Below are 23,502 nucleotides of genomic sequence, written 5' to 3'. Positions count from 1 at the left end.
TATTCATATGCAAACAAAATTAATATTCATATGAAAAGCTTTGCACATAGCCGCACTTTCATAATGAGGTTCACAGCAACTAAAGAGAAAGAAATAAAGAAAAAAAAATTTTGTAATGCAATTTGTATTCTAACACAATAGCAGTTTTAATTGTTTCTCTTTTGTCGTCTGCAGGACCAGTACATCTTCTGTTACAAGGCATGCCTGGAAGTTCTACGGTCACTGAATGCTAGTTAACAATTTTGTACTTTAAATGTTATTCAAATTATTGTTAATTGCACTCCCCAAATCTGTTTATATTCAAGCTTTCATACCCAAGCTCTGTACAAAGCAAGGATAAATTTGCGTATAGCATCTGTGAATTTACAGATACGGAATTATCCATGCCACTTCCCTGCAGAACTTGACTCAAAGTAGACACATTAAAAATTTCTTTAAAGCTATTTGGAGTGGTGTCCAAACCAAAATATCTTTCAAGGGAGAGGTATGGATATTTTCTGGCACAACACATCAGGACAGTGTAACTAGTGAAAATGTTTTGTTTTGTATTTACTGTTCTTTCGGCATGGTGTTGTGTTTTGAAGTTGCTTAGCAGCTGTTCCATAATAATTAATATTTAAATTAAGACTCCAAGTTTTTATACATCAGTCAGTAACATATGTACACAGTTTCAGAAAAGATCTTTGGAGTTTCTGAATAATGAATTGCTATTAGTGTATAGTTGTGTTAATGTAAATATTCTCTCAAATCGTGCTATCATAGTAGACAACAAATTTCAGACATGACTGAAGAAAAAGTGGGAATGGGATCTTATAGTTCGAGAAGAAGATAATTTTATCAATATCAGTGGCTGCTGTTAAAGTGGTATTGGTTTGTGTGTTTTAAGCATTTTGTGTTTTTTTAATCAATTATTTTTCAATTCCTGCAACACCAGATGTATTTGAAGAAAATACTAAGGTTTTATTTGTGGACTTTAATTTTGTTCTGTTATTTTTTAAGACTGATCTATTTAATCTTGATTATTATTTTATGTGAATGGTTTTGACAATTATTTTTTACTGATTTCATCTCCGGACGTTTTCACAACACCATGAATTACTAGCCAACATGTTTGTTGGGATTTGAGTCCGCATCCATTGAACTTGTCTGCTGCCTGTCTAACAAATATTTGAAGAAACCTGCTAGGCCACAAGCTGAGAAGTAAGGAGCCTAACCTGTGAGATGTTGTGGTCCAGTTGTTCAAAGCCCAATCAAGCTAATCCTTTGGTTAACTAGCTTCCTATTTTCAATTGATGTTCTCTAGTTCTTCTCATCTCACACACCTCCCTTTGTGGGAGGTGTGTGAGATCGAGGTGACGAGTCAAGGAAGGTCTGCATAGAAGGCTTGAGGTTAACATGAACTTTATCTTGCAAATATTTTTGTTCCTCAGCTTTGCTTTAGACTTTTCTTTACCATTAGCTTAAAATTAGCCTTTAAAGATATTTTTAATGAGCAAGATGAAAATCTTGGTTAACTTTTAATCGCAGATTAGCGTTAATTGGCTTTCGAACAACTGGGAAACTGCACCCAGTAAAGTGCAGCAACTGAGGAATTTCTCTGGGCTGCGTGCTGGTACACTGTAGGCACAGGTCTTGCAATGAGTCATACATTGTAAATTTTTTTGTTGTAATTACAGGAACAAATAGGAGCCATGACATCTGTGTGTAGGCTATATCAGAAAGTCATAAGCTATATAGATACATATACCAGACATTACTATAATGGCTCCTCTTGCACCAAGCTGTTCAGAACATGTACAAGAACATTACAAGAAATAATTATGTTTTAGCCATAAAGTTCATTAGACAGTGTATTTTGGTGAACTGATATTTATAAGTTATTTTTACCAGGTAAATGAGGGATAACAAACACGCTTGTGCAAAGTCATGTACAAGACAGGAATATTCATAATTAAATTTCCTTTTGGACAGCAAAGCATGTTGTGTTAATTTTTTTTGTGTTGTTTCATTCAACTCAAAATAATGTTTGAAAGTATGGACTTTAATAGCCTTCTGGAAAATGAAGTATAATTTACATGTGTAATATGTACCATCAAGCCTGTGCATTCAATTTAGTTGTTTATAAATGGCCTGGCTTATTTTTTTGGGCCTAATTTATGAATAAATTCTCTCCCTGTAGCTAGGCAAGTAGTTTGAACAGCTGGCCAATAAATTGTATTGAGGTGAGTATCTCCCTTCCAAATTGCCCTGTGCACTTCATCTGATGTAGGGGTAGAGAAATATGGTAAAATTCAAGACTTGTCAAGATGCCGAGACTGATTTAAAATCTGAGACCAAGACCAAGACAATGTGAATCAAAAATCCGAGCATGAAAAGCCGTGAAATCAGCCTTGCTCTTTTATAGACATAACATGGCAATTTACGAGCAGAATTTATCCAAGCCTACATGTTTCACAGCCTGCGTGATTGCAATGTTTAGCCATTTTTCACTGTTATTCTTTGTTTTGTTGTTGTTTCAGACTAAAAAACTTGGCTTGCAAGACTCGAAATTCAAAATCCAAAAATACGAGATTCTGAAACCCGCCTTATTTTTTACAAGCTTGAGATTCCAAGAGACCAAGACTCTAGTTTGGGATGTCAAGATTTCGAGACCCCCCGAAGAATTTGCCAAGACCCATCATTTTTCAAGGACCATTCCATACCCCTTAATGTGGTGCCACCCCTAGGGGCTGATCAGGAAGATTCACTTTTAGTGTGCGCATGGCTCCAAGCCTTCATATGAGATCACTTGAAGTGATAAGAACAAATGAGACTGGGTGTTACAGAGGGGCAATTGCAACAACCATTATTGTTGGTAAGGAAAGTTCCTAACCAACATGTCTTGGAAGACCTCACGTCTACAAATGATAAGAGAAGCAGAGACCGATACAACGTAGAATTACGTTTTAGAGTGTGCTATATTTCAACATCTACAGCCACACTGTTTGACCATGTTGGTTTCACTGAAAACATCTACAAGAATTTTCAAGTCAACCATATTTGGCAAGTCATGATCTAATCAGAGAAAAGCCTAAAACTCAAACAGCATACACTTCTGGATATTGAAAGCAGTACTGATAGTGAATGATTGCCAAAATGGAAAACATGGCATCAATATTTCTTGAAATTCAACATCACATCATGAACACACAAATATCTATTCCTTTAAATCTTAGTAGCATTTTTTCTCCAGTAACTGCTTGTGTTAGGTAATTTATAAACAAGGCCATATTACCACTAATCTGTAAAAAAAAAATCAGAACTCCACCCTTTTGTGCAATTTTTATAGATTTTTCTCTTCAGTGCATTGCACATTTGGGGACTGGACCCATCTATGCACATGCAAAGACAGATTTAAAATTTATGTTCACCCTCGCCAGTACCACAAAACGTTGAAAACAGCACCATCTGTAAAAAATTGCTAACAAAAACACTAGATCTGCTGTGAAGGTTGGCTCAGTTCTCGTGCTTGTAACAAACCATTCCATACTTTAACTTTTCATTCAAGCTGAACGACATAAATTACAGACATTACATACACGACCACAACAGCCATTTCTTCAGTACCCTCTGTTTTCCTCAGTACATTGCACAGTTGGGGACTGGCCCCATCTAAGCACATGCAAAGACAGTTTTAAAGTTTATGTTCACCCTTGCCGGTACCACAAAACGTTGAAAACAGCACCACCTGTAAAAATTGCTAACAAAAACTGTAGATCTGAAGTGAAGGTTGGCTCAGTTATCATGCTTGTAACAAACCATTCCATACTTTAACTTTCCATTCAAGCTAAAGGACAAAAATTACATAGACGACTACAACAGCCATTTCTTCAGTACCCTCTGTTTTCTTCAGTAAATTGCACATTTGGGGACTGGCCTCATCTATGCACATGTAAAGACAGTTTTAAATTTTATGTTCACCCTCGCCAGTACCACAAAACATTGTTGAAAACAGCCTACTACAAAACACCATCTGTAAACTCTAGATCTGTAGTGAAGGTTGGCTCAGTTATCACGCTTGTAACAAACCATTCCATACTTTTAAATTTTCATTCACGCTGAAGGACATAAATTACATACACGACCACAACAGCCATTTCTCCAGTAGCCTCTGTTTTCTCTGTTGTCTACGATTTGAAATGAAATTTTTATACAAAACACTGAAAGGTTTTGCAGTCAGTCAGCATTTCATGGCTATATATAGAAAATGGCTTAGATCACAGCTGACTTTGAAGAGAGCTGTTTAGTGTAGCAAAATATGTTTCGATATCGTGCAATGATGAACTAAGGCGTTCCTTTTTCTCAAAGCTCTTGGCCACCTTCTCGTTCTGCAATAACTCCAAATCGAAGTGTGTCTACTGCTCGTAAATAATCCCTGGCTACGTACACAAGACCAGCGCTTGAAGAAAGGGCTAACACAGCGCGTAAAATGCTGTTCTTCGGGCAGATCTCTTTACAAATCGCCCAGAATAATAGTGAGCCAAAGTTGAACATCGCAGAACCAAACACGCTCCATAAAACACGTTTAGACTTGGGTGGTTTCATGACATCAAAAACAGGCCTCGTGTAAAGATACGTACTCATTCCAATCCCAGACAAAACCAACGCTCCATGAAAAATGACTGCCCTCGAGTCCCTGCCGATTATTAGCTCCTCTGGATGCACCTTGACTGAATGAAGTGCTAGCAACGAGTAACCAGCTATGCCGCCATAAGGAAGGTATTTCATGAAAGCTTTCTTCGCATCTCTCAAACTGATACTGGCCGCCATGTTGAAGTTTGCTTTCTCAGTGTTTCCAGTCTCTCTCTGTCAATAGAGGGTCATGGGAAATAGGTCCGTTTTGCATACATACATCTTTAGCTAACTTTCTCTAGCTCAAGCCAAACAAATAAGTAGATATTAAAAGCTGCCCCATAGCACTACACCACTAAGACTACTAAACCCTAAACTATTTCCCATAAAGTTGGTGTAAGGCAATGCCAGCAAGTTTGTTCATGGTGTCTCTCAGAGATATAATTGGGTCATAACGCGCCCGATTGACAAATTTAGAGCTAAGATACTAGGGTGCTTATATATGAGCACGTTCGTGCAAACCTTTCCGAAACTCTTAGCAAATTTGAACAAGTTCAAACATATGAAGTTTGATCAGGTTTGATTCGTTCTGACGAAGGGCTAAAGCTCGCAACGTCAGCACTCGAATCTCTTTAAATACTGTGGTCAATTTACCTTTAGTTATCAACTCTGTTGATAAACCAAACATTTGTTTTGTTATGGTACTAGCTGTCTCACTTGGCTGGCACACCGTTGAACAGAGACGGCTGCTATCCATATTCTAATTCAGATGCCGCGGGAGTTTGTTCGTTCAACAAGGATTATTTGATCTCACTACAGTTGTACCTGTCGACCAATTCAGTCCAGAGAAGGGAGGAAGCTTGCACAAATTTTATCAAGTGTGATTGCCTGTCGTCTTCTGGCGAACGTGTTCCCGTGCGCTTTGTCCCCAAGACAAAGCGGTTCGCAGATTTCTGCACCATTAAGTATTAAGACCAGTTGTAATCCTTTTCTCTGTTATGTGTTCTCTGTTATTTAGTGCTTCTAGTCATATTTATATAATTATTTATTTGATTGTCTTTATATACCGTAGTGTCTTGTACTATTGTCACTGACCATCCTTGCAATTCAGCCTTTTAGGCTGCGAGAGGGATATCAATAAACTATTATTATTATTATTATTATTATTATTATTATTATTATTATTATCATTATCATTATCATTATCATTATCATTATCATTATCATTATCATTATCATTATCATTATCATTATCATTATCATTATCATTATCATTATCATTATTATTATTATTATTATTATTATTATTATTAATATTATTATTATTATTATTATTATTATTATTATTATTATTATTATTATTATTATTATTATTATTATTATTATTATTATTATTAGCGAAAAAACGGAACGACGTTTCGTTTCGGTGTCATTTCTATTTCACATGATAAAAGAAGCAGAGACCGATACAACGTAGAATTACGGTTTAAAGGTTACTATATTTCGGCTGGCCAAACCAGCCTTCTTCATTATACCTGAAGAAGGCTGGTTTGGCCAGCCGAAATATAGTAACCTTTAAACCGTAATTCTACGTTGTATCGGTCTCTGCTTCTTTTATCATTTGTATTTTTTAAAGCCGATCAGATCTACAATTGATCCAGCGTATACCAGCAGGATTATCGTCCACGGTTGTTGCTTGGACTTGACTCTATTTCACACCTTTACTTTATGTATAAATTATCTTTTCTGTTGCATTCTTTACTTGATAATGGTGCCAGGATGACACCGAAACGTCGTTCCGTTTTCTCGCTAATTTTTATAGTTAAACTGTATTTCTAAATTTAATTTTAATTTAATTTATTTTTATTATTATTATTATTATTATTATTATTATTATTATTATTATTATTATTATTATTATTAAATATCGAAATGAAATGTGAATAGGTTTTTAATAGCTCTTTTTTATATACTTTTAACTTGTAAATAGCAATTTGTGTGGAATATTTTAATAAAGAATTTTCATTATTATTATTATTATTATTATTATTATTATTATTATTATTATTATTATTATGGGCGATGTCTATTCCTTTATTCCTAGACACAGTCGTGTTTGGAATTCTGTATTTTGCCCATGAGGCTGTGCTTGCAACTTCAGAACCTATTTTTAAATTTGCTGCCTAATTAAATCCGTGTCTAATAATTCTAGTTCATCTTAAGCCGGCGACACACCTGGCGATTTTATACGCCAATCGCCGCGATCGGCGAAAATCGCCAGGTGTACCCGGTGCAGCGATTGCGATTTTCGCCGATCGCCGCGATCGGCGTATGAAGCCGCCAATATCTGGTATGTCAGATATCGGCGATTAATTTCGCCGGCATTCACAAAGTGTGCCCGTTCCCGCGATTTTCTACAGTAAAGTCAACCAATCAGGCTGGGTGATTTTATAACATGACTTTTCAAAACGCCCCTCGATGGAGCCGGGGATGCCACATCGCCGCGATCGGCGAAACAAATCGCCAGGGGGAATGTGCCGATTTTCGCTGGCGATCAAATTCGTCGCGATCGGCGTATAAAATCACCAGGTGTGTCGCCAGCTTTAAGCGCCTGTCATGATTATCTTGACTCGTGCAATTATATGATTTATATATTTGTCTTTTTTTTTTTTCCACTTTTTATCTATAACCAGGGAAAATTATATTTACATTGCGATATAACTTGTTTTTATTGCACAACGGCAGAGATAAAAAAAAATATTGCGAATTACCATAAATAAAATTATGATGATACAATTGTTGAAATGGCTAACGACTCGCGTAGATTGTTCTTTACTTCCAGATTTTGTAAATTAATATTTCTGATTCATTCGTTCATTTAATGTTTTTTGGTCACGCCAAATAGTTTGATATGGCTACTTGCGATTTTCCGCCACGAATATTTTCTTCTTTTATTCCTTCTGGTTAAAGGTAAAAACTTCACTCTCGTTAGGGGATTTAAATTTCAATTATAAAAAACTATTTATATGATTCCAAATTAATCCAATTTCTCGTTCTAACGAGAACAGAAAGCGCGAAACAATCGAACAATAATTTGACCTTGGCTACGAGGCTTCGTGAAAAAAAGCAAAAGAAACTAATTTTTCTTCTCTGAGCCTCAATGTAATTTCCGTTATTTTACTTCCACTACGTAGCCTCGTAACCAAATACAAGTTTTATTATATCGATATTGGTTTTGTTGAGAGTTGGCCAATAAGCGTCAAGAAACTACTGACAGCTTTTGCCATACCGACTGATGTTTCATTGTTTTACTTTCAGGATCAACAGGTGGATGATATGCAGATTTATTTTAACAAAGCGTTCCACTCAATTGCTTCCTCTCACAAAACTGATTTGAAACGCTTGTAAAATAGTGAAGTTCTTGTCAGCTGCCCAACTGAGAACCCAACATCTTTGAATTAGCAGCCGCAGAGGGCAGTGGCAGATAGCGGAAAGTAGCTGCTCGACAAGACGCTTCAATTTCTTATTTCCTTGAGGAAATACCATTACATTTTCGTTTCGCGTGGCAGCTAGACGATCTATAAAGATGGCTTCTAGTGAAAAGACGACTTCCTCGCAAGAAAGTGATGCTCCATACGCTAAACAACCATCCAGAATAATTAAAGAAAATCTTTACATGGTTATCGCCCTTTGGATGGAAAAGTTTCCAGTCGAACGCGTGGAAGCCGATCCTTTCAAGAGAGTAGGAGCCGTACTTGTTTTGCCCAACGACATGATTTATGCAGTCGACTGCACTCGCAATGGCGTCCACGGAGTTGCTCGCTTGTTGATGGCACACCAAGATAACCTACAAGACTGTCAAGTCTTCGTGTCAAGGAAACCGTGCTCCTTGTGCACGAAGCTTCTTATACAGTCAAAAGTCAAAAGGATATTTTACTTACCGATCGAGCCAGAGTACAAAAGGCAAAAACAGGATAACGAGACGGAAGACGATGTGTTAAAGAAATTTGAAAATGAAACATCGTGTGTCGATAACCTATTTAAAGTAAGCGCCATTGCCCAAACCGTGTTTGTCCCAAAAGTGGAGCAGGAGGTTCTTGCTAATTTAGAAAACAAAAATCAGACAGCAGAAAACAAAACTCAGACATCTGCCAAGATGGAGAAAACAAAGGCAAAATACTTGAAAACCTATTGGAATAAAGAGTGGATGAAAGACGCTCGAGTGAAGCTTCCATGGCCCGCGTTCGATAAGAAAATGAAGAAACAGATCAAAGCCAACTTCAAAGACATCTTTGAATGGATGGCTGGAACTCTAATCGAATCGAAGAAAGGGAGTTCTTTTGAAGCCGTTTTCAGGCGCGAGAGCATGGAAATGCCATTTGACCCAGAAGGAAGCAAATTTGATCGCAAGCAAGCTAATCACTTGCTTACTCTTGCAAATTTTCTAGCCAAGCGGACAGATGATCCGAGAAAAGGAGTGGGGGCAGTCGTCATCAACAAGGAGAAGGAAATTGTTGCTCTTGGTTGGAATGGATTTCCTACAAAGGCACTTTTTGGTGAGTTTCCAAGAGCCTCAGAAAGAGATAAAACAGTCGATGAAAAAAAATATCCATACATCATCCACGCTGAGCAGAACGCATTACTGCTGCGCAACACCAAGAACATCGCAGGTGGAACCTTGTTAGTGACGAAGACGCCGTGCCATGACTGTACCCCACTGCTTGAGATGCAGAGAATCAAAACAGTCGTTGTAGGTGAAAATCTGGAAAAGGGATCCAGGCAAAGCTTGGATTATTCTAAGTTCTGCGTCAAAGTTGAAAGAGGCGTTTTCATTTGCTTTGAAAGGAAGAATGCTCGTATTTCCGGTGGTGACGAGGAGAAAGCTGGCGATGAAATCAGTGGTGAACCAGGCCCTGAAATGGAAGGTGCTGGCAATTCCAGTGTTGAGCTAGGTGAGCCATCTGCCAAGAAAAGAAAACGCGACGAACCCCATGTTCGTCGTCAGCTGAGTCTGCCGCGCGAGGGATCCGAAGACAGTGAAGACAACGTGTCACGGCCTGGTGAAGAACAAGAATCGTTGTTATCAACCGAGCACCATGAACCTCCTCACCCAAAGTGACTGAAAACTTCCTTCTTTCCTTCTTTGGCCACCTTCCAATTATTCATTATTTGTCGAGCACAAAATAGAATTTTTGTTTTGAGACAGTTTAGAAGTAAAACAGTGTAAAAGGAAGCGGTCAGTTTACTTAACCTTGTATCAGTTGACACGCTGGGAGGCAGGATGCGGCTTAACCCCCTTGCCAGTGAGATTATTTTCTGTTAGATATACATAAGATCTTTAGCCTTATTTTATCTAGTTTTATTTTTTAAATCGATCCGGACTCACTAGTACCTTGGCTTGCCGAGGATAAACGTACTACAATGTCTTTACCAGTTGAATGTAGATAGATATTTTCACTGATAGACGGCTATGGCCGAGACTTTTGTAGCTTTTCCCAGTTTAATCGATGATTTTCGTTTTATTAAAACACCCGGCGTTCGACTAACAAGTTTGTTCTGGGTTCATTTCTATACGGAGGCTCAGTTCAATTTAGTTTATGATACGGGAGTCCTTTAGATTCGAGGGTAAATAAACCAGGAGATTCAATGTGAAAGTTTAAAGTGCTGGCATGGAGCTGGAACAAATACTGACACTGAATACAATATGAAATGAGATAATGTAGAGTAAAGGCCCACGAGAAATGTGTCCTTAAAATCTCTGCCCTTTGTGTCATACTGTTCTTCGTCTGTCGAGGCAAAAGAAAAGCTTGCAATCCGGCATAGATTCAAAATGCAGATCACTCTTTGAAGCCGCTTACCATTCAACTGTTAAGTCAAATGACTGTCTGCCCTTTGAGGCCGCAAATGAGTCGTTCTCGACTCGTTGAGAACATCCATTCGACCATCGATCGAGTATAATATTAATGTTCGCTTGTTGACGCTGAACATTCTTCAAAATGCGTTTGTTGCTGGACGGCGGCTAGCGATTTGTGAAGGACATAGGCTTAGTTGTTGTGACGTCTACATCGTGAGTTAAATATGGAAAACGCTAAGAATACGGATGACAACTGGAAGCTTTCAAAGACGCTTTCATCTCAGTTACATCTCAGTTACACGAGCGTGATGGCTGCTCCGCCGAACGTTCCTACTTCTCCTTAACCCTTGCACTGACACTTAGGCATTAAAGAATAAGTAAATTGATGAGAATCTGTACACGGTTTTTGCTCTTTAGATGGAACGTTTACCGGCAGATAAATATGACGACGATTCTCACAACAAAGTTGGAGGCCGTGCTTGTTTTACTAAATGATATATTTATGCAGTCGACTGCTCTCGCAATGACGCCGAGCCGGCTTCATATGCATCTGCATAAGAAACTGCAGTTTCTAACTGTGGACACAGTATCAGGCCGCGTTGTCGTTATTATCAGCCAAGCAGTACTGATGAATCGCCTTTATCCGGGTTATCCCCAAAGCGACTGAAAACATAACATGTCGTACTTTCATTCATTCTTTGACATCCCTCATTGTTCCTGTTATTTACTGAACACAGAAGTAGAAGTGAGGAAATAGAGTATATAGATTATTTGAACTTATACAGTTTAAAGGCAAGCGAATTATTAAACGTAGTACCAATTATCTGAAAGGCAGACTGGCCCGGCGATCAGTTGACCTAACCCTCAAGTCACGCTGTAAGTACAGTAGCCTGCGAACAGCAGACGTATTTCCGGTCGTCTCTTCTGAAAATAACTAATTATTTTTCGGCGGGAGAGAAGCGACGACCGGACATACGACTGCTGTTCGCAGGCTACGCTGTAAGGCAATGAGATTATTTTCTGTTTAAACCATGCCCGAGTAATGTCCGCCTGTCAGATGTATCGGATAGATCTTTAGCCTTATATATGTTCAACTTTAGTATTAGTTTTCATTATTTTTTTTAAATGTTTGGATTCACTAACATCTCACCCTGCTCGCTCTTTCGTTCTTGTAAACTTAGCCGCTTTGACTTCCTTTTGACCAACTAACTGCCCCTGGGTCTCCGAGGATGCTAACATCTTGGCTTGTCGAGGGTAAACAAACTATAATAACTTAAGCAGTTGAATTACTATAGTTGATGTATGAACACGGATGGGCCATACAATCCATACCCAGCCTTCCACAATGATACTGTGAGAACGAAAAAATAAAGGATAAAAACTAAGCGTCTCAAATCTTTTACTTAGATTATCACGTTGGTTCCGCCGGTAACAAGACGTGTCGAAGTGGATTATCTTATTGTTTGCGTTTATGATCCAATATCGTGATGTTTTCATGACGAGCGTTGCAACTTATTTTCATTTGTACTTTTAGCTAATATACATTATTATTAAACATAAGAAAGATCCTCGCAGTTAGTACGCAACTTAACCAGTTGCGAAAAGAAAGCCTGAAAAAAATTCAGGCTTGAAAGGGATTGGAACCCACGACCTCTGCCATGCCGGTGCAGTGCTCTAGAGCACCCAGAGGTCATGGTTCGAATCCCGTTCAAGCCTGAATTTTTTCAGGCATTCTTTTCGCAACTGCTTAAGTTGCATAGTATCTGCGAGGATCTTTCTTCTATTTGATCTTTCATCTGCAGTTAAAAATACATGTTTCATATATTTACATTTATTTATACATATAACAGCAATTGTCTTCCGGTGTTTTAGACAAAACTTTGAACAGACCTCTCAGTTTGGGCATGATGACCTTGCCAGACAGAGTACAGATGCTCTAGAGAGCGTATTTTGGTTAATTTACATTTGTTACCTTGAATTTATATACAGGTTAGCAAAATGAAAAAGCCTGAGGAATGTTCTTGATGCGTTCTTAAAAGGTTTTTACAAAAAAAAAAAAAAGAGTGCAGTCATTTAAAGGCCATTGTTTTAAGTTGTCCACACGTGACTCTCGATGTCATCGCGTGCCGCCATGGCCAATATAAAGAGACGCCCCAGAAATTGACGCTCGGCAGCCAGACATGCAAGATGGCTTCAACTTCCACGCAAGATTACGCTAAACAACCCTCCAGGATTACTAAGGAGAATCTGTACATGGTTCTCGCACTTTGGATGGAACGCTTTCCAGTCGAGCCAGACGAAGCTGATCATTATAGGAGAGTAGGCGCTGTGCTTGTACTGCCCAACAACACCATCTTTGCCGTCGAATGCACTCGCAATGGTGTTCACGGAGTGGCTCGTTTGTTGATGGCCCATCAGGATGTCCTACAAGATTGTAAAGTCTTCGTTTCAAGAAAACCATGCTCTTTCTGCACGAAGCTTCTGGTGCAGTCTAAGGTTAAGAGAGTCTTCTACTTGCCAATTGAGCCCGAGTATAATGACATTAAAGATAAAGATGTGGAATCGTCACGCGTCGATAACCTGTTCAAAGTAAGTGAAATTGGCCAATCTGTGTTTGTCCCAAAGGCAGGACTAGACGTCTTTAATGATGCAAACGAAAAACACCAGACACCGGATGGGGTACGGGAAAAGATAAAGAAGGACCTTATGGAAACATACTGGAATGAAAAATGGATGGCAGGGGTCAGAGAGAGTCTTCCATGGCCCGCCTTCGATAACAACATGAAAACACAGGTCCGAAACGATTTTGATGGCATTATGAACTGGATGGCTATAATTTTAGTCGGATCAGAGAAAGGATACAAATTTAAAGCCCACTCAGACCGGAATAAATTAGCTATGTCATTTGATCCAGAATCCAATGAGCTTGAACGCCAACAAGCCTTGCATTTAATTACCTTGGCAAAGTTCCTAGCCGAGCGGACGGATGACCCAAAAACCGGAGTGGGGGCAGTCATCATGAACAAGCAGAAGGACATTGTCGGTCTTGCATGGAACGGATTTCCGACAAACGCGCTTTATGGAGAGTTCCCTAGAGCCTCTGACAAAGATGAAGCTGTCCAGATTGATAAGAAGTATCCGTACATCATCCACGCTGAGCAGAACGCACTCCTAAAGAGGAACACCAAACACGTCACAGGCGGAACCTTGTTTGTGACGAAGACGCCGTGCGATGAATGCACTCCGCTGCTAACGATGCAGGGCATCGAAACGGTCGTTTTGGGGGTTAAGTTGCAAATTGAAAAAAAGGAAGGAATAAATTATACAAAGTTCGCTGACAAGGTCGCAGATGGAGGCTTCATTTGCTTTCATATGGAGAGTGGTCGTGCCGATTCCTCGCGTGAACCAGCTAAAAAGAAACAGAAACTTATTTTTCAGTAATTGACTCAAGTCTGTGCCACTACTGCAGTTGGTTGAAAAAAAAAAAAAGGAAAGAATATTAGAGATCGCCATGCTGTTTATAACCGCAGTGACAATGACTACGTCCATTTATAGGAAGCCTAATCAGTAGGTAACAATAACTAAGCCCCCTTTTGAAAAGGCTATTCTTATGCCAATGATTTTAATTGTCCGAAGTTTCCTGAATAAGCAAAGTTCTATTTCGTCGGTGTGAATAGCCTGTAAGTTTCAGCACGTCGAGATCTTTTGAATTTCCGTTCAGAGCTACAATTAGGCAGGCCAAAGCGCCGGCAGCCATACAGCTGATGAAAAAAGTCAAGCAGTATGCCATCGTGAAAATGTTTTTTCTTATAAACATGTCTTCAAGTTCTGAGTCTAGTTGAAATCCCAAAGTGTTAACCACTGAACTGAAGGTAATTGAGCAATTCTTCCTTGTAGCACTGTTGGCTGCGCTATTTAAGATAGTTTTACGTTTTGACTTTGTGGATGAAATAATAGAGGGACAGTGTGACCATTTCAATAAAAAGCTAGAACACTTCTTCAACTTGTGATACTCCTCTGTTTATTTAGAAATAGAATGTGATGTGTTTAGGTTGTTCTTCGTAACGCAAGGGTCGTTGTAAGCTTTACAGATTAAAGTGATAAGAAAAGGGCGCACATTAACTCTTCAAGTATGCACTGCACAATCATACTGTTACATAAAAACAACCACAAAGGTTCATCCTTTTGAATCAAGGAAAATAAATTCACTGCAAACGATGCTTGATGTCCAAGGCAGTCTTGCACGAATAAATTAGTTTAAAACGCGCACTACAGTAGTGCACTAGTTAAAAGACATTTCAATCTTAAAATAGAGGGAAGGTAGGAAGGTAGAAACTGAAAGTTTTCACGTTAGCTGAGCTCACTGCGTAAAAACTGCTGGTGCATCATTAACAGTTGAAACAACGTTTGCATGAGAAACAACTGGCGATTCCTCGCCAGCTAGCTGCTGTCCATTTTCAAACATAAGCGACACATTTATTTGTTCGTTATCTGCGGTTTCTCCGCATGGCGCCTCCGCTGTATAATCCTGAATGCTGTGTTCCCCTTCTAACGCTTTTAAACTGTTCTCTGGCACGGGCGTATGCTCTTTAGTATCTCCTGAAGCTGCTACCATGGAGACGGATAAGCCTTCCGATGTTTCCATGGAAACAGTAACAACTTCAGGTGCTTCCATAGTGCCGGAGATTTCGGGCGAGGGAGTCTTGGTTGTGTACTGTTCAGAATGTTGAAGTTCTGTTACCGTTTGCTGGGAGCCTGAGTTATGTTGGTGAACCTGTGCAGTTAGTTGGTTACTCTGGTGATGTGTTGTAATACCTTGTTCACCGTCCTGCATTGAGTGCAGAACCGATTCAGTTACCATGACGACTGGCTGTGTTGTATCCATGGAGATGAAATTTGCACTATCGTTCGTTTGTGATAGGCCGGTAAGTTGAGTGCTGTCTGTGCCCTGTTCACATGTGGATGAAGGAATTTCCATCTGTTCGTTTGCTGTTGCCCTTTTTTCTTGTCCTTCACTGTCTTCTAATTTGATCTGCAAAATTAAGAAAGAACAATTTCAATTCAAGAATAAGAGTTAACCCAGGTTTCATTCTTGTATGATAACAGTTTAAAAGGAGTCAAGGTTTAACTCTACAATGAAAAGGATTTGTAAGCCATTGACTAACTAACAAAAAAAAAAAATTAATAAATAAAAAAAAAAAAAAAGCTTAAACCCACTTTAAAAAAGTTTAAGAAAAACGACAACAGTTTTGATTTTAGCTTTTCGCAGTTTTTTAAATTTTAGCTGTTTAGTTGTTTCTTGTTCTGATTTGTTTGTTTCTTCTTTGACCGTGATGTTTTAAAATTAATGTAACCGGAGTTAACTCTCTCGATGAACACTTTTTGCTTTTAGAGCAAATGTCGAAAAAAATAAATCTTAAGTACAAAAGTTGAATTTATAACAAGTACATACAAATGCTAATGAGAAAAGAAAAGAACTGTAACAATAAATTAAAGAATGCGTGACAATGTGTTACTAAAAAGAGTTTTAATTTTTCATAGTGCAATTGTTGGTTTGAAGTAGGCTGTTCCATTGGATATGCAATAGAAGAAGAAGAAGAAGAAGAAGAAGAAGAAGAAGAAGAAGAAGAAGAAGAAGAAGAAGAAGAAGAAGAAGAAGAAGAAGAAGAAGAAGAAGAAGAAGAATATTTATTTGTTTTATCACACATTAAAGCATATTACACACAGTGATAAATGTAAAGTCAGTTTTTAACAAATGAATATTTTGTTGTTGAAGCCAAAAGGTCACTCAAAATAGGATGTTTTTGGCCAGAAACATTTCATTGGTATTTCAAGCTCAGAGGTAACACTGTTAGAAACAAGGACAATACACTGCACCTGAGGATCGTCATACACCGCTTCCTTGACCAGTGAAGTGAAGTCTATTCCAAGTGCCTGCCGTTTGTGTGGAGGTTCAACCTCCATGCTCTCTTCCTCTGGTTTTGTTTCCTTTGTCTCGTCTCTCGGTGTTGCAGCACTGAGAACTGCTTCCACAGCTGCCTGTGTTGCTATCATTTGCCCAGGAACTGAAATTTAAGTGAAAAATAATACTCTTAAATCCTCCCTTTGGATTTCGCCCATAATAGTGGTGGATCAAAGGCAGGGGAGGCTGCCCACCCCTTACTTTTTAGACCAAAACAGAGGTCCATCTAGCCTCCCACGCAGTCGTTTTTAGGGGACTCGTATGTGGCGCTTGGGTAAGCAGGCGTTTGTGGGGAGGAGGTAATACGATTCCCCTAAAAACGACTGCGAGGGAGGCTAAGGTCCATCGGGTCGAGGCATCCATTAGAGAAATTAAGCAACGACAATGGCGACGGCAACGAGAACAATAGGTTTATTTAGCAAAAACAATCGCTTTGCACGTCCAACTCAGACAAGCATATTTAGTTGTTTCGAAGCAAGAAGAACAAGCCATTCCTCTTTTCTCACCATCTTGCTCACAATGAAGTCCTTTGCGCATACCAATTCGATGGAACGCACAGACCTCTGGGATAGATATAATTTATATAATTTATACGTAACGTATGCATTTGGTTCGGCACATGTAAAAGTTCGACGTCTGAATCGAAGTCGAGCTTTTGCCGTTCTATTAGACTGGCGCAGTCGGGTCGGCCCAAATACAAATCTGTCGATTCATGCGTCGATCTTTACATGCGCCGAACCAAATGATTAGGTTCGGCTCATGTAAAGTTCGACGTATGAACCGGGCCTAATAGGGAACTTAAACAAGGACGACGGCAACGACAACGCCACAAAACAATGGGTTTTATGAGCAAAAACAATCGCTCTGCACGTGCGTTTTAAATTTTGGTACATTTCTTTGCTGTCCTCTGCCAAACAACAACGTGGACACACGACGGTGAATTTTCATTCTCTTTATTACCTTGAACGCCACTCCTACCAATTTGGTTCCTGGGTAGTTCGCCGTTTCTGTAGAAGTTGAACGAGTTGAAATAATCGCGAAGTAGCACGAACAAAATAAAGTTATATTTTCAAGTGACATTTCCGTTGGCGTTGCCGTCGCCGCTGCTTAAGTTCAACTTTGCTAATAAAACCTGACACGAAAACCAATATATCAGCAAAACTTTTATCAGGCAGTTGCACATTTCATTTCAAATTTATTTACCAATCACCTCCTCACCTGCGTCAGATGATTGGTTGCCATCAGCAATCTGAACAGCTCCTAGATTTGTTCCAACCCGGACCACAGGAGAAGGACTTCCTGAGGAAGCCTGCAGTGCAGAATCCAACATGCTCAAGATGTTACTTGGCTGTCCATGTGCACTGAGGTAAGCTGCTGAGACAGGTACTTGACTAGGGCTTTCTGTTTGCTGTGATGTTAAGAAAGCCACAGCACTGCGACTGTTGTCCAGGGTCTGAGGAATGAACGCAACAGTCTGTGGAGTAGTTGTGGATACTGATGTCTGAGGTGCTGTGTCTGTTTGCTGTGGGATGAAGGTGACTGCTTGTGAACCGGCCCCAGCGTGTAGAGAGGCGTGGCTCAGGCTGGCCACCTGTGACGCTGGTATGGTTAAAGAGAGCGTTGTTGGTGTCTCGGAATCTGACTGACCAGAGAAGAAACTGCTTGCATTTACAACGATGACCACCTGACCTGAATAAAATAAACAAAAGAAATATTACTAGAGATAAATTGCTGTAACTCTGAGTAGATCCTACATGAACACAATAGGACTGAGGTACAGAGAAAATTACCATAAACATCTTGTACATATAAAAACAGAACGTATATTTTCATCGCAATAAAGCCTGTATCCTCTCTGATTTCTCCGTATACAATATTACTACAGATACGTATAGCTGTGAGGGACAAGGGTGGGATAAAAATGATGATGAAAGGGTTCTTTTAAGATGGTGGGAAGCTGACATCTACAAACAGGCTTTGTATGCATTGGGGCCTTCAATAAAAAAAATGTGCTAATACATAAACATCCGCATAAAATAACAAGTGGATTAAGAACCCCCAGGCTGAAATTCGTCATTTTAGACACCTGCTGTATAAGAACCTTACAATAATAAAAAATACATATATTAATATATGAAGACTTATTTAGGCTGACCTTGAAAAAAATAGGTTCTTAAATGTGGGTGTTTACTGTACCTTCATCTCGCCCGGAACCAGAGCCCTGTGTGATGAGTATCTGTGGTTGGTTAGAGATATCTACTTCAGTAGCTTGTCCTTCAGAGCCTTGGATGATCTCAAGCTGATGTGCCTCACTTCCTTGGTAATTCTCTCTGCTTGTCTGATGATAAAGAGACAGTCTATTGTTTTATCAACAGCATACATTCAAACAAGTCGGTTGGTAAGAGACTGCAGAGTGTGAAGACAAACGTTTGAATTCTGGCTGGATCACCACACCAGCCACAGCTGAGTAGTTCAAAGCAAAGTTAGGCTAACCTAGGATTATCATCAGCCTTAAATTCTTCTTGTCCTGTATTTTGACAGTTGGCTGCATTTGAACTGTAACTTAATCACTCTAATCCCATGTTTGTGTGAGCCAGCTTTCCAACAACTCTGCCTATGGGGCTGTTATTAAGAGTTGTAACTCATTAGACCACATGTTACCACTGAATAATTATGCTTGACCTTTTCAATGTTACAGGTGACCTTTACTGACCAGTCAGTCAGTCAGTCAGTCAGTCAGTCAGTCAGTCAGTCAGTCAGTCATTCAGTCTATCAGCCAGCAGCCAGCAGCCAGCCAGTCAGTCAACCGTTCAGTCAGTCAGCCAGCCAACCAGTCAGTAAGTCAGTCAGTCCGTCAATCAGTCAGCCAGTCAGTCAGTCAGTCAGTCAGTCTATCAGCCAGCAGCCAGCCAGGCAGTTTTTTAGTCAGTCAGTCAGCCAGCCAGTCAGTCAACCATTCAGTCAGTCAGCCAGCCAACCAGTCATTCAGTCAGCCAGTCCGTCAATCAGTCAGCCAGCCAGTCACAAACATTTGGTTTTATCAACTGAGTTGATAAGTTTATTTGACAACAGTTAAGAGACTTGAATGCTGACTTTACCAGCGTTAGCACTTGTGTGAATCTGTTTACAGCAGTCAAATTCAAACCAAATTCAGTTCAAAACCAAATATTTGTTACCACTCCTCCACCAACACTGCACCACAGTTTCATTAGATGCTAACCCCAGTTTTAAAGTAGATTCAAATGGTACATTCCTGGTTGCAAATGGTGCTTTCCTATCCATTTTGTTTGATTTTTTTCTCAGTTTCAAAATTTGTTGTTGTTGTTTTTTTTTTTTTGGATTTCGAACATCAGAGGTTGTACACTACTGAAAGGCAGAGAAAGGATGACTCTAGTACCTGTTGGATTAACTGCTCTTGATCCTGAGTAGTAAGCCGTGCTGACTGATAATGCTGCTGAATGCTTGCAATAGCTTCAGCTGTTGTTTGTGATGACTGAGAGAGTTTTTCTGGTGCATGCTTCCTCTTACGAGTCTTCTCCTTAAGTTGCGGAGGGGTTTGTGGGAGTTTCGTAAGCTGGCAGAAACAAAATTTGAAAATATTGCACATTTCCTGTTAGTGATGATAATAATATTAATAAGCAAGCAAATACAGCTGTATTAAACAGTTCTTTTCAATGGTTTGTAGAGACAATGGTAGTACCCCTTTTCTTGTACATTTTAAGGCTTCCACTATAATTTGGGTTCAGCTTCTGACATATCTTATCATCAACGATTTTCTTGACTTTAAGAAGCCTCCTAAAGCAGCTCAAGAGTAAGTGCTGTTAGTGTACATATTATAGAGTATCTGTGTTTTAAAATATTTGTCAATTTGTGAACATTCTTTTTTGGCACATGGAACAAAAAAGTATGGTGTACATGTATTTTCGGAGACTTAAGTGTTGTATTCGTTCATGTCACCATTTATGAAGCTATTTTCTATGGAATTGCAACTGCAGGGCCATATGGGTCATAAAATAAATAGGGGTATTTTAGGGAAAGATGCACTTATCCTTAAATGAGTTGCAGGTGTGGTTTATATGCGATTATACAATGTAACAACACAAGCATAAGTACAAACACAAGAGATATGGAAAGATTGCCTTCTTTGTTCTCATATACATGTTAAGATAGCACTTATGCTATGGTTCAGTTTTCATTTCCCTTTGTCATAGATTAACACACATAAAACCAAGGAAAATATTTGCCAATGAATTAATCCAAAGGGTCAAATAAACCACAACACTTATATTATTGTGTTGGACTGATTTTAACACTGTAGATTTATACACCGCAAGTTTCTTGTGCTTGTGATGTATAAGCCTTAAAAGACAATAAAACGTTCAGCACTTACTGGAGGAAGAGGTACAAGAGTTCCAGTCGCTAATGCCATCTGTGCTTGGTGAATATGATTCTGGATATCAATAATGGTAGGGAAATATGACTTGTTATGACGTGGCGGTGGCTCAACATTTGCAAACAATTCCTTCTCCACATACTCTTTCAAGCAGTGTTTGACAACGTAGATTCCACTTACTCCCCTTGCAACCAGTTCACGGATCTTATGCATAACGTTAGGATTGAGGCGTTGTCCTTGAGAGTCACCCTCATCAGGATCCATAGGAATATCGTCCATATCATGGTATTCATGAGCTATGGGTAGTGGAAGCTGAACGTAGTACCTGCAATATCACTTCAGTATCAGATAACTGAAGAAACTTTTCTTCACACATTTGATTTGAACAATCACTGCATACATGTAAAAAGTTTTAGTAACGTTAATAAATTATTGAAAACACAGTCATGAACTCGTAAACTCAAAGATTTGACCTTCTAAACTTTGGGTGCAGCTTATCTGTGAGTGTGGCTTATCTTCCAGTGTTTACAGTACGTTTGGGAACATGGAGCTTGTTGTAATGGCAAGAGCAATGCCCTCCAATACTGGTTTTGAATTCTACACTTGAAGGCATACAAATGTATGTGGTTGAGCTTCTTCTTGCTCTTACTCTTGTTCTGGGAGTTTTTATTTCAAGTACAACCCCCCTTCCCACACCCCCTCTCCGCAAGTTAAAAGGGAAGTGATCAAAACTACCATACTTAAACAAGGCCCTCTGCCTACACCACCCCCCTCCTTCCTGAACCTCAAACTATGGTGTCTTTATTGCATCACCACCCCTCTATCCAGTAGTATTTAAGAGCAATTCTCCAGGAAAGTGAAGCAAAGTTGGAAATGAAAAATTTTAACCCCCCTTCAATTTTTGTGTGGAGGTAGGTTACCTTAAGGGATAAACAAAAACAACCATATTTGGATCAGCAGATGTATCGTCGCCATGGTAACCACACTAGATGACGTCGGCCTTGAGACCATGTTTTGAGCAAAAGTTCCATTCTCAAAAAGTAAAAGTAAACGAGTCTGGTTCTCGGGTGGATGAGAACCAATTCAAATGAAATTCATACAGATGGTAGAACCACTCTTCCAGTTTATAAAATTCGCCGTTACAATAATTTGGGTTTTATAAACAAGAAGAAAATGCTCGTCTTACTATGTTCCCTGTCAGCCATTTAGACAAGTAGGAAAAACAAGCACAACCATATTCCTAATTTCTCCGAAAGTACTCTTTCCACATAAACCAAATTAGCAGCAGAGATTACGCAGATATTGACGTTTCTAAATATCATAAAATCAATTTGGGGAAAACTATATTCTGGCCATGGGTGCAGAAGACACCTGGGACAAATTGCAAAAAATTGCAAAATTGGTAATTTTGAGAGCTCTAGTATTTGGCTCAAACAGGCTTAAGAGAGAGAAAATCATCTTCAAAAGTATCTTTTATCATCTTGTCTGCTACCTACATTTAGTAAATAAGGTTTTGGCCAACAAATTTGATGAAATATAAATTAATACAAAACCTACCTTGAAGGTTTTGGGAATTCCTTCAGGATGCTTTCGTCGCGTTGTTCTCTCCATTGTCTCTCCTTCGCACGCTCCGTTTTTTTTACCAAATCTAGCGCAGACTAACAGTTACTCCCATCGAATATCCAGTTTGCCGTGTTTCAGACCAGAGAAGATGATACAAGTAGCCCGCATACACTTGACAAAGAATAGTTGACAAGGTCCAAAACATGGTCGTGATACTTGCGATTTCTGCCGTCGAACACCTAAATTCATCGATATTATCCAACCAGGAAGTAAAGTAAATGTGTCGAGATCAATGTACAAAGCAAATGCATGCCTTTGAACAATCCAAAGTAACGTCTTTACCTAAAATCGAGTCAGATATTGCAATAGTCGACAAGCCTAGAATGGTGAATAAACTGAACGCATGGGCCGGAAGTCCGAGAAGCACGACTGCTGACCGGATGTAACACAATGTAATGGGATGTAACACCGGATGTAAGTGTAATGATATCCTCTTGTAATGGGGTTAATTACTAAGTTGTAAGGACAAATGAAATGCTTTGCAATGGAGGAACACATTTTCAAATAATACTGTTCATATAGTTATGTATAGCAATGTCGACGAAAAGGATGAGAAGGCGGAAAACTTTCGTATGTTTAATCAAACGTCCGATAAAGGTGATGGATATTACTGACACCCTTAACTTCTATACCAAGGGCCTGATTGTGAGCTAAACATGGTTACCGTGGTTTCTTTAGACTCTGAAAAGTAACCATGGTAATCCTGATAAATCTGGAAATCCTGGTAGCGCTGATTTCCTTTAAATTAAAATAAAGATAAACAGCTAGGTCTGCCCTGGTAACCCTAACGTTCCTGATAACCAAGGATAGAAAAAGGTTTAACCAAGGTAACAAAAGTCCGAGTCTATCAGGGTTTGTTGGCTTTTGCGATATGATGTAAAGAAAAAGAAAGTGCTACGGAAAAATGTGTAATCATCATCAATCAATTTGGTTACTTTTCCAAACAGATTTCAGAAATTCAGCGACCAATTTAAACAAGATGGCATTTTGAGGGCTTTCTTCAAAGTTTTGACAGGAAAGCCGACATCCACTGAAGGATGTGGACTCAAAGTGGCTAAA

The 23,502-nt window shown here is 39.2% G+C and overlaps 5 protein-coding genes across 8 annotated transcripts in view; 3 read left to right on the top strand and 2 right to left on the bottom strand.

Annotated features, from left to right (window-relative positions):
- Positions 1 to 1,975, top strand: part of LOC146474826 (tyrosine-protein phosphatase non-receptor type 13-like) — a 62,949-nt gene extending 60,974 nt beyond the window's left edge. For all 3 annotated transcript variants that reach the window (XM_085116554.1, XM_085116555.1, XM_085116553.1), the window contains one exon: positions 175 to 1,975. In XM_085116554.1, coding sequence (XP_084972680.1) covers positions 175 to 237 — 63 coding nt within the window. In that variant the 3' untranslated portion in view covers positions 238 to 1,975. The remainder of the gene's footprint in view (positions 1 to 174) is intronic.
- Positions 1,976 to 2,938: 963 nt separating this feature from the next.
- LOC146474825 (uncharacterized) lies at positions 2,939 to 4,828 on the bottom strand. The gene has a single exon (XM_085116603.1). The coding sequence runs from the start codon at positions 4,807 to 4,809 to the stop codon at positions 4,342 to 4,344; it is 468 nt and encodes a 155-aa protein (XP_084972729.1). The 5' UTR covers positions 4,810 to 4,828; the 3' UTR covers positions 2,939 to 4,341.
- A 2,758-nt stretch (positions 4,829 to 7,586) lies between these two features.
- On the top strand, positions 7,587 to 10,315 carry LOC146474824 (cytidine and dCMP deaminase domain-containing protein 1-like). Its single transcript, XM_085116268.1, has one exon. It carries the CDS (start codon positions 8,198 to 8,200, stop codon positions 9,728 to 9,730), a length of 1,533 nt encoding a protein of 510 aa, XP_084972394.1. The 5' UTR covers positions 7,587 to 8,197; the 3' UTR covers positions 9,731 to 10,315.
- A 2,266-nt stretch (positions 10,316 to 12,581) lies between these two features.
- LOC146474823 (cytidine and dCMP deaminase domain-containing protein 1-like) lies at positions 12,582 to 14,576 on the top strand. Its single transcript, XM_085116599.1, has one exon. The coding sequence runs from the start codon at positions 12,653 to 12,655 to the stop codon at positions 13,904 to 13,906; it is 1,254 nt and encodes a 417-aa protein (XP_084972725.1). The 5' UTR covers positions 12,582 to 12,652; the 3' UTR covers positions 13,907 to 14,576.
- The window catches only part of LOC146474822 (uncharacterized), a 17,759-nt gene continuing 8,327 nt past the window's right edge, over positions 14,071 to 23,502 (bottom strand). Inside the window, exons 3-9 of one of the 2 annotated variants that reach the window (XR_014866075.1) lie at positions 20,818 to 21,145; positions 19,825 to 20,001; positions 18,624 to 18,765; positions 17,646 to 18,116; positions 16,343 to 16,530; positions 14,325 to 15,497; positions 14,071 to 14,271 (exon numbers count right to left, since the gene is read on the bottom strand). Coding sequence is in view for 1 of the 2 variants with exons in the window: in XM_085116556.1 (XP_084972682.1) it covers positions 14,826 to 15,497; positions 16,343 to 16,530; positions 17,646 to 18,116; positions 18,624 to 18,765; positions 19,825 to 20,001; positions 20,818 to 21,145 (1,978 nt within the window). In the remaining variant the exon portion in view is untranslated. Of the gene's footprint in view, positions 15,498 to 16,342; positions 16,531 to 17,645; positions 18,117 to 18,623; positions 18,766 to 19,824; positions 20,002 to 20,817; positions 21,146 to 23,502 lie in introns of both variants that reach the window. The other variant, XM_085116556.1, reaches the window with a different exon arrangement.

The sequence above is a fragment of the Pavona decussata genome, unplaced genomic scaffold (assembly GCF_977016875.1).
Source record: "Pavona decussata unplaced genomic scaffold, jaPavDecu1.1 SCAFFOLD_87, whole genome shotgun sequence".
In the NCBI taxonomy this organism is placed as follows: Eukaryota; Metazoa; Cnidaria; class Anthozoa; order Scleractinia; family Agariciidae; genus Pavona; species Pavona decussata.
This window is presented reverse-complemented; position numbering and strand designations above follow the sequence as displayed.

Coding starts and splice junctions, on each gene's coding strand:
- LOC146474825 (XM_085116603.1), bottom strand. CDS start 4,809: ATGGCGGCCAGTATCAGTTTGAGAGATGCGAAGAAAGCTTTCATGAAA.
- LOC146474824 (XM_085116268.1), top strand. CDS start 8,198: ATGGCTTCTAGTGAAAAGACGACTTCCTCGCAAGAAAGTGATGCTCCA.
- LOC146474823 (XM_085116599.1), top strand. CDS start 12,653: ATGGCTTCAACTTCCACGCAAGATTACGCTAAACAACCCTCCAGGATT.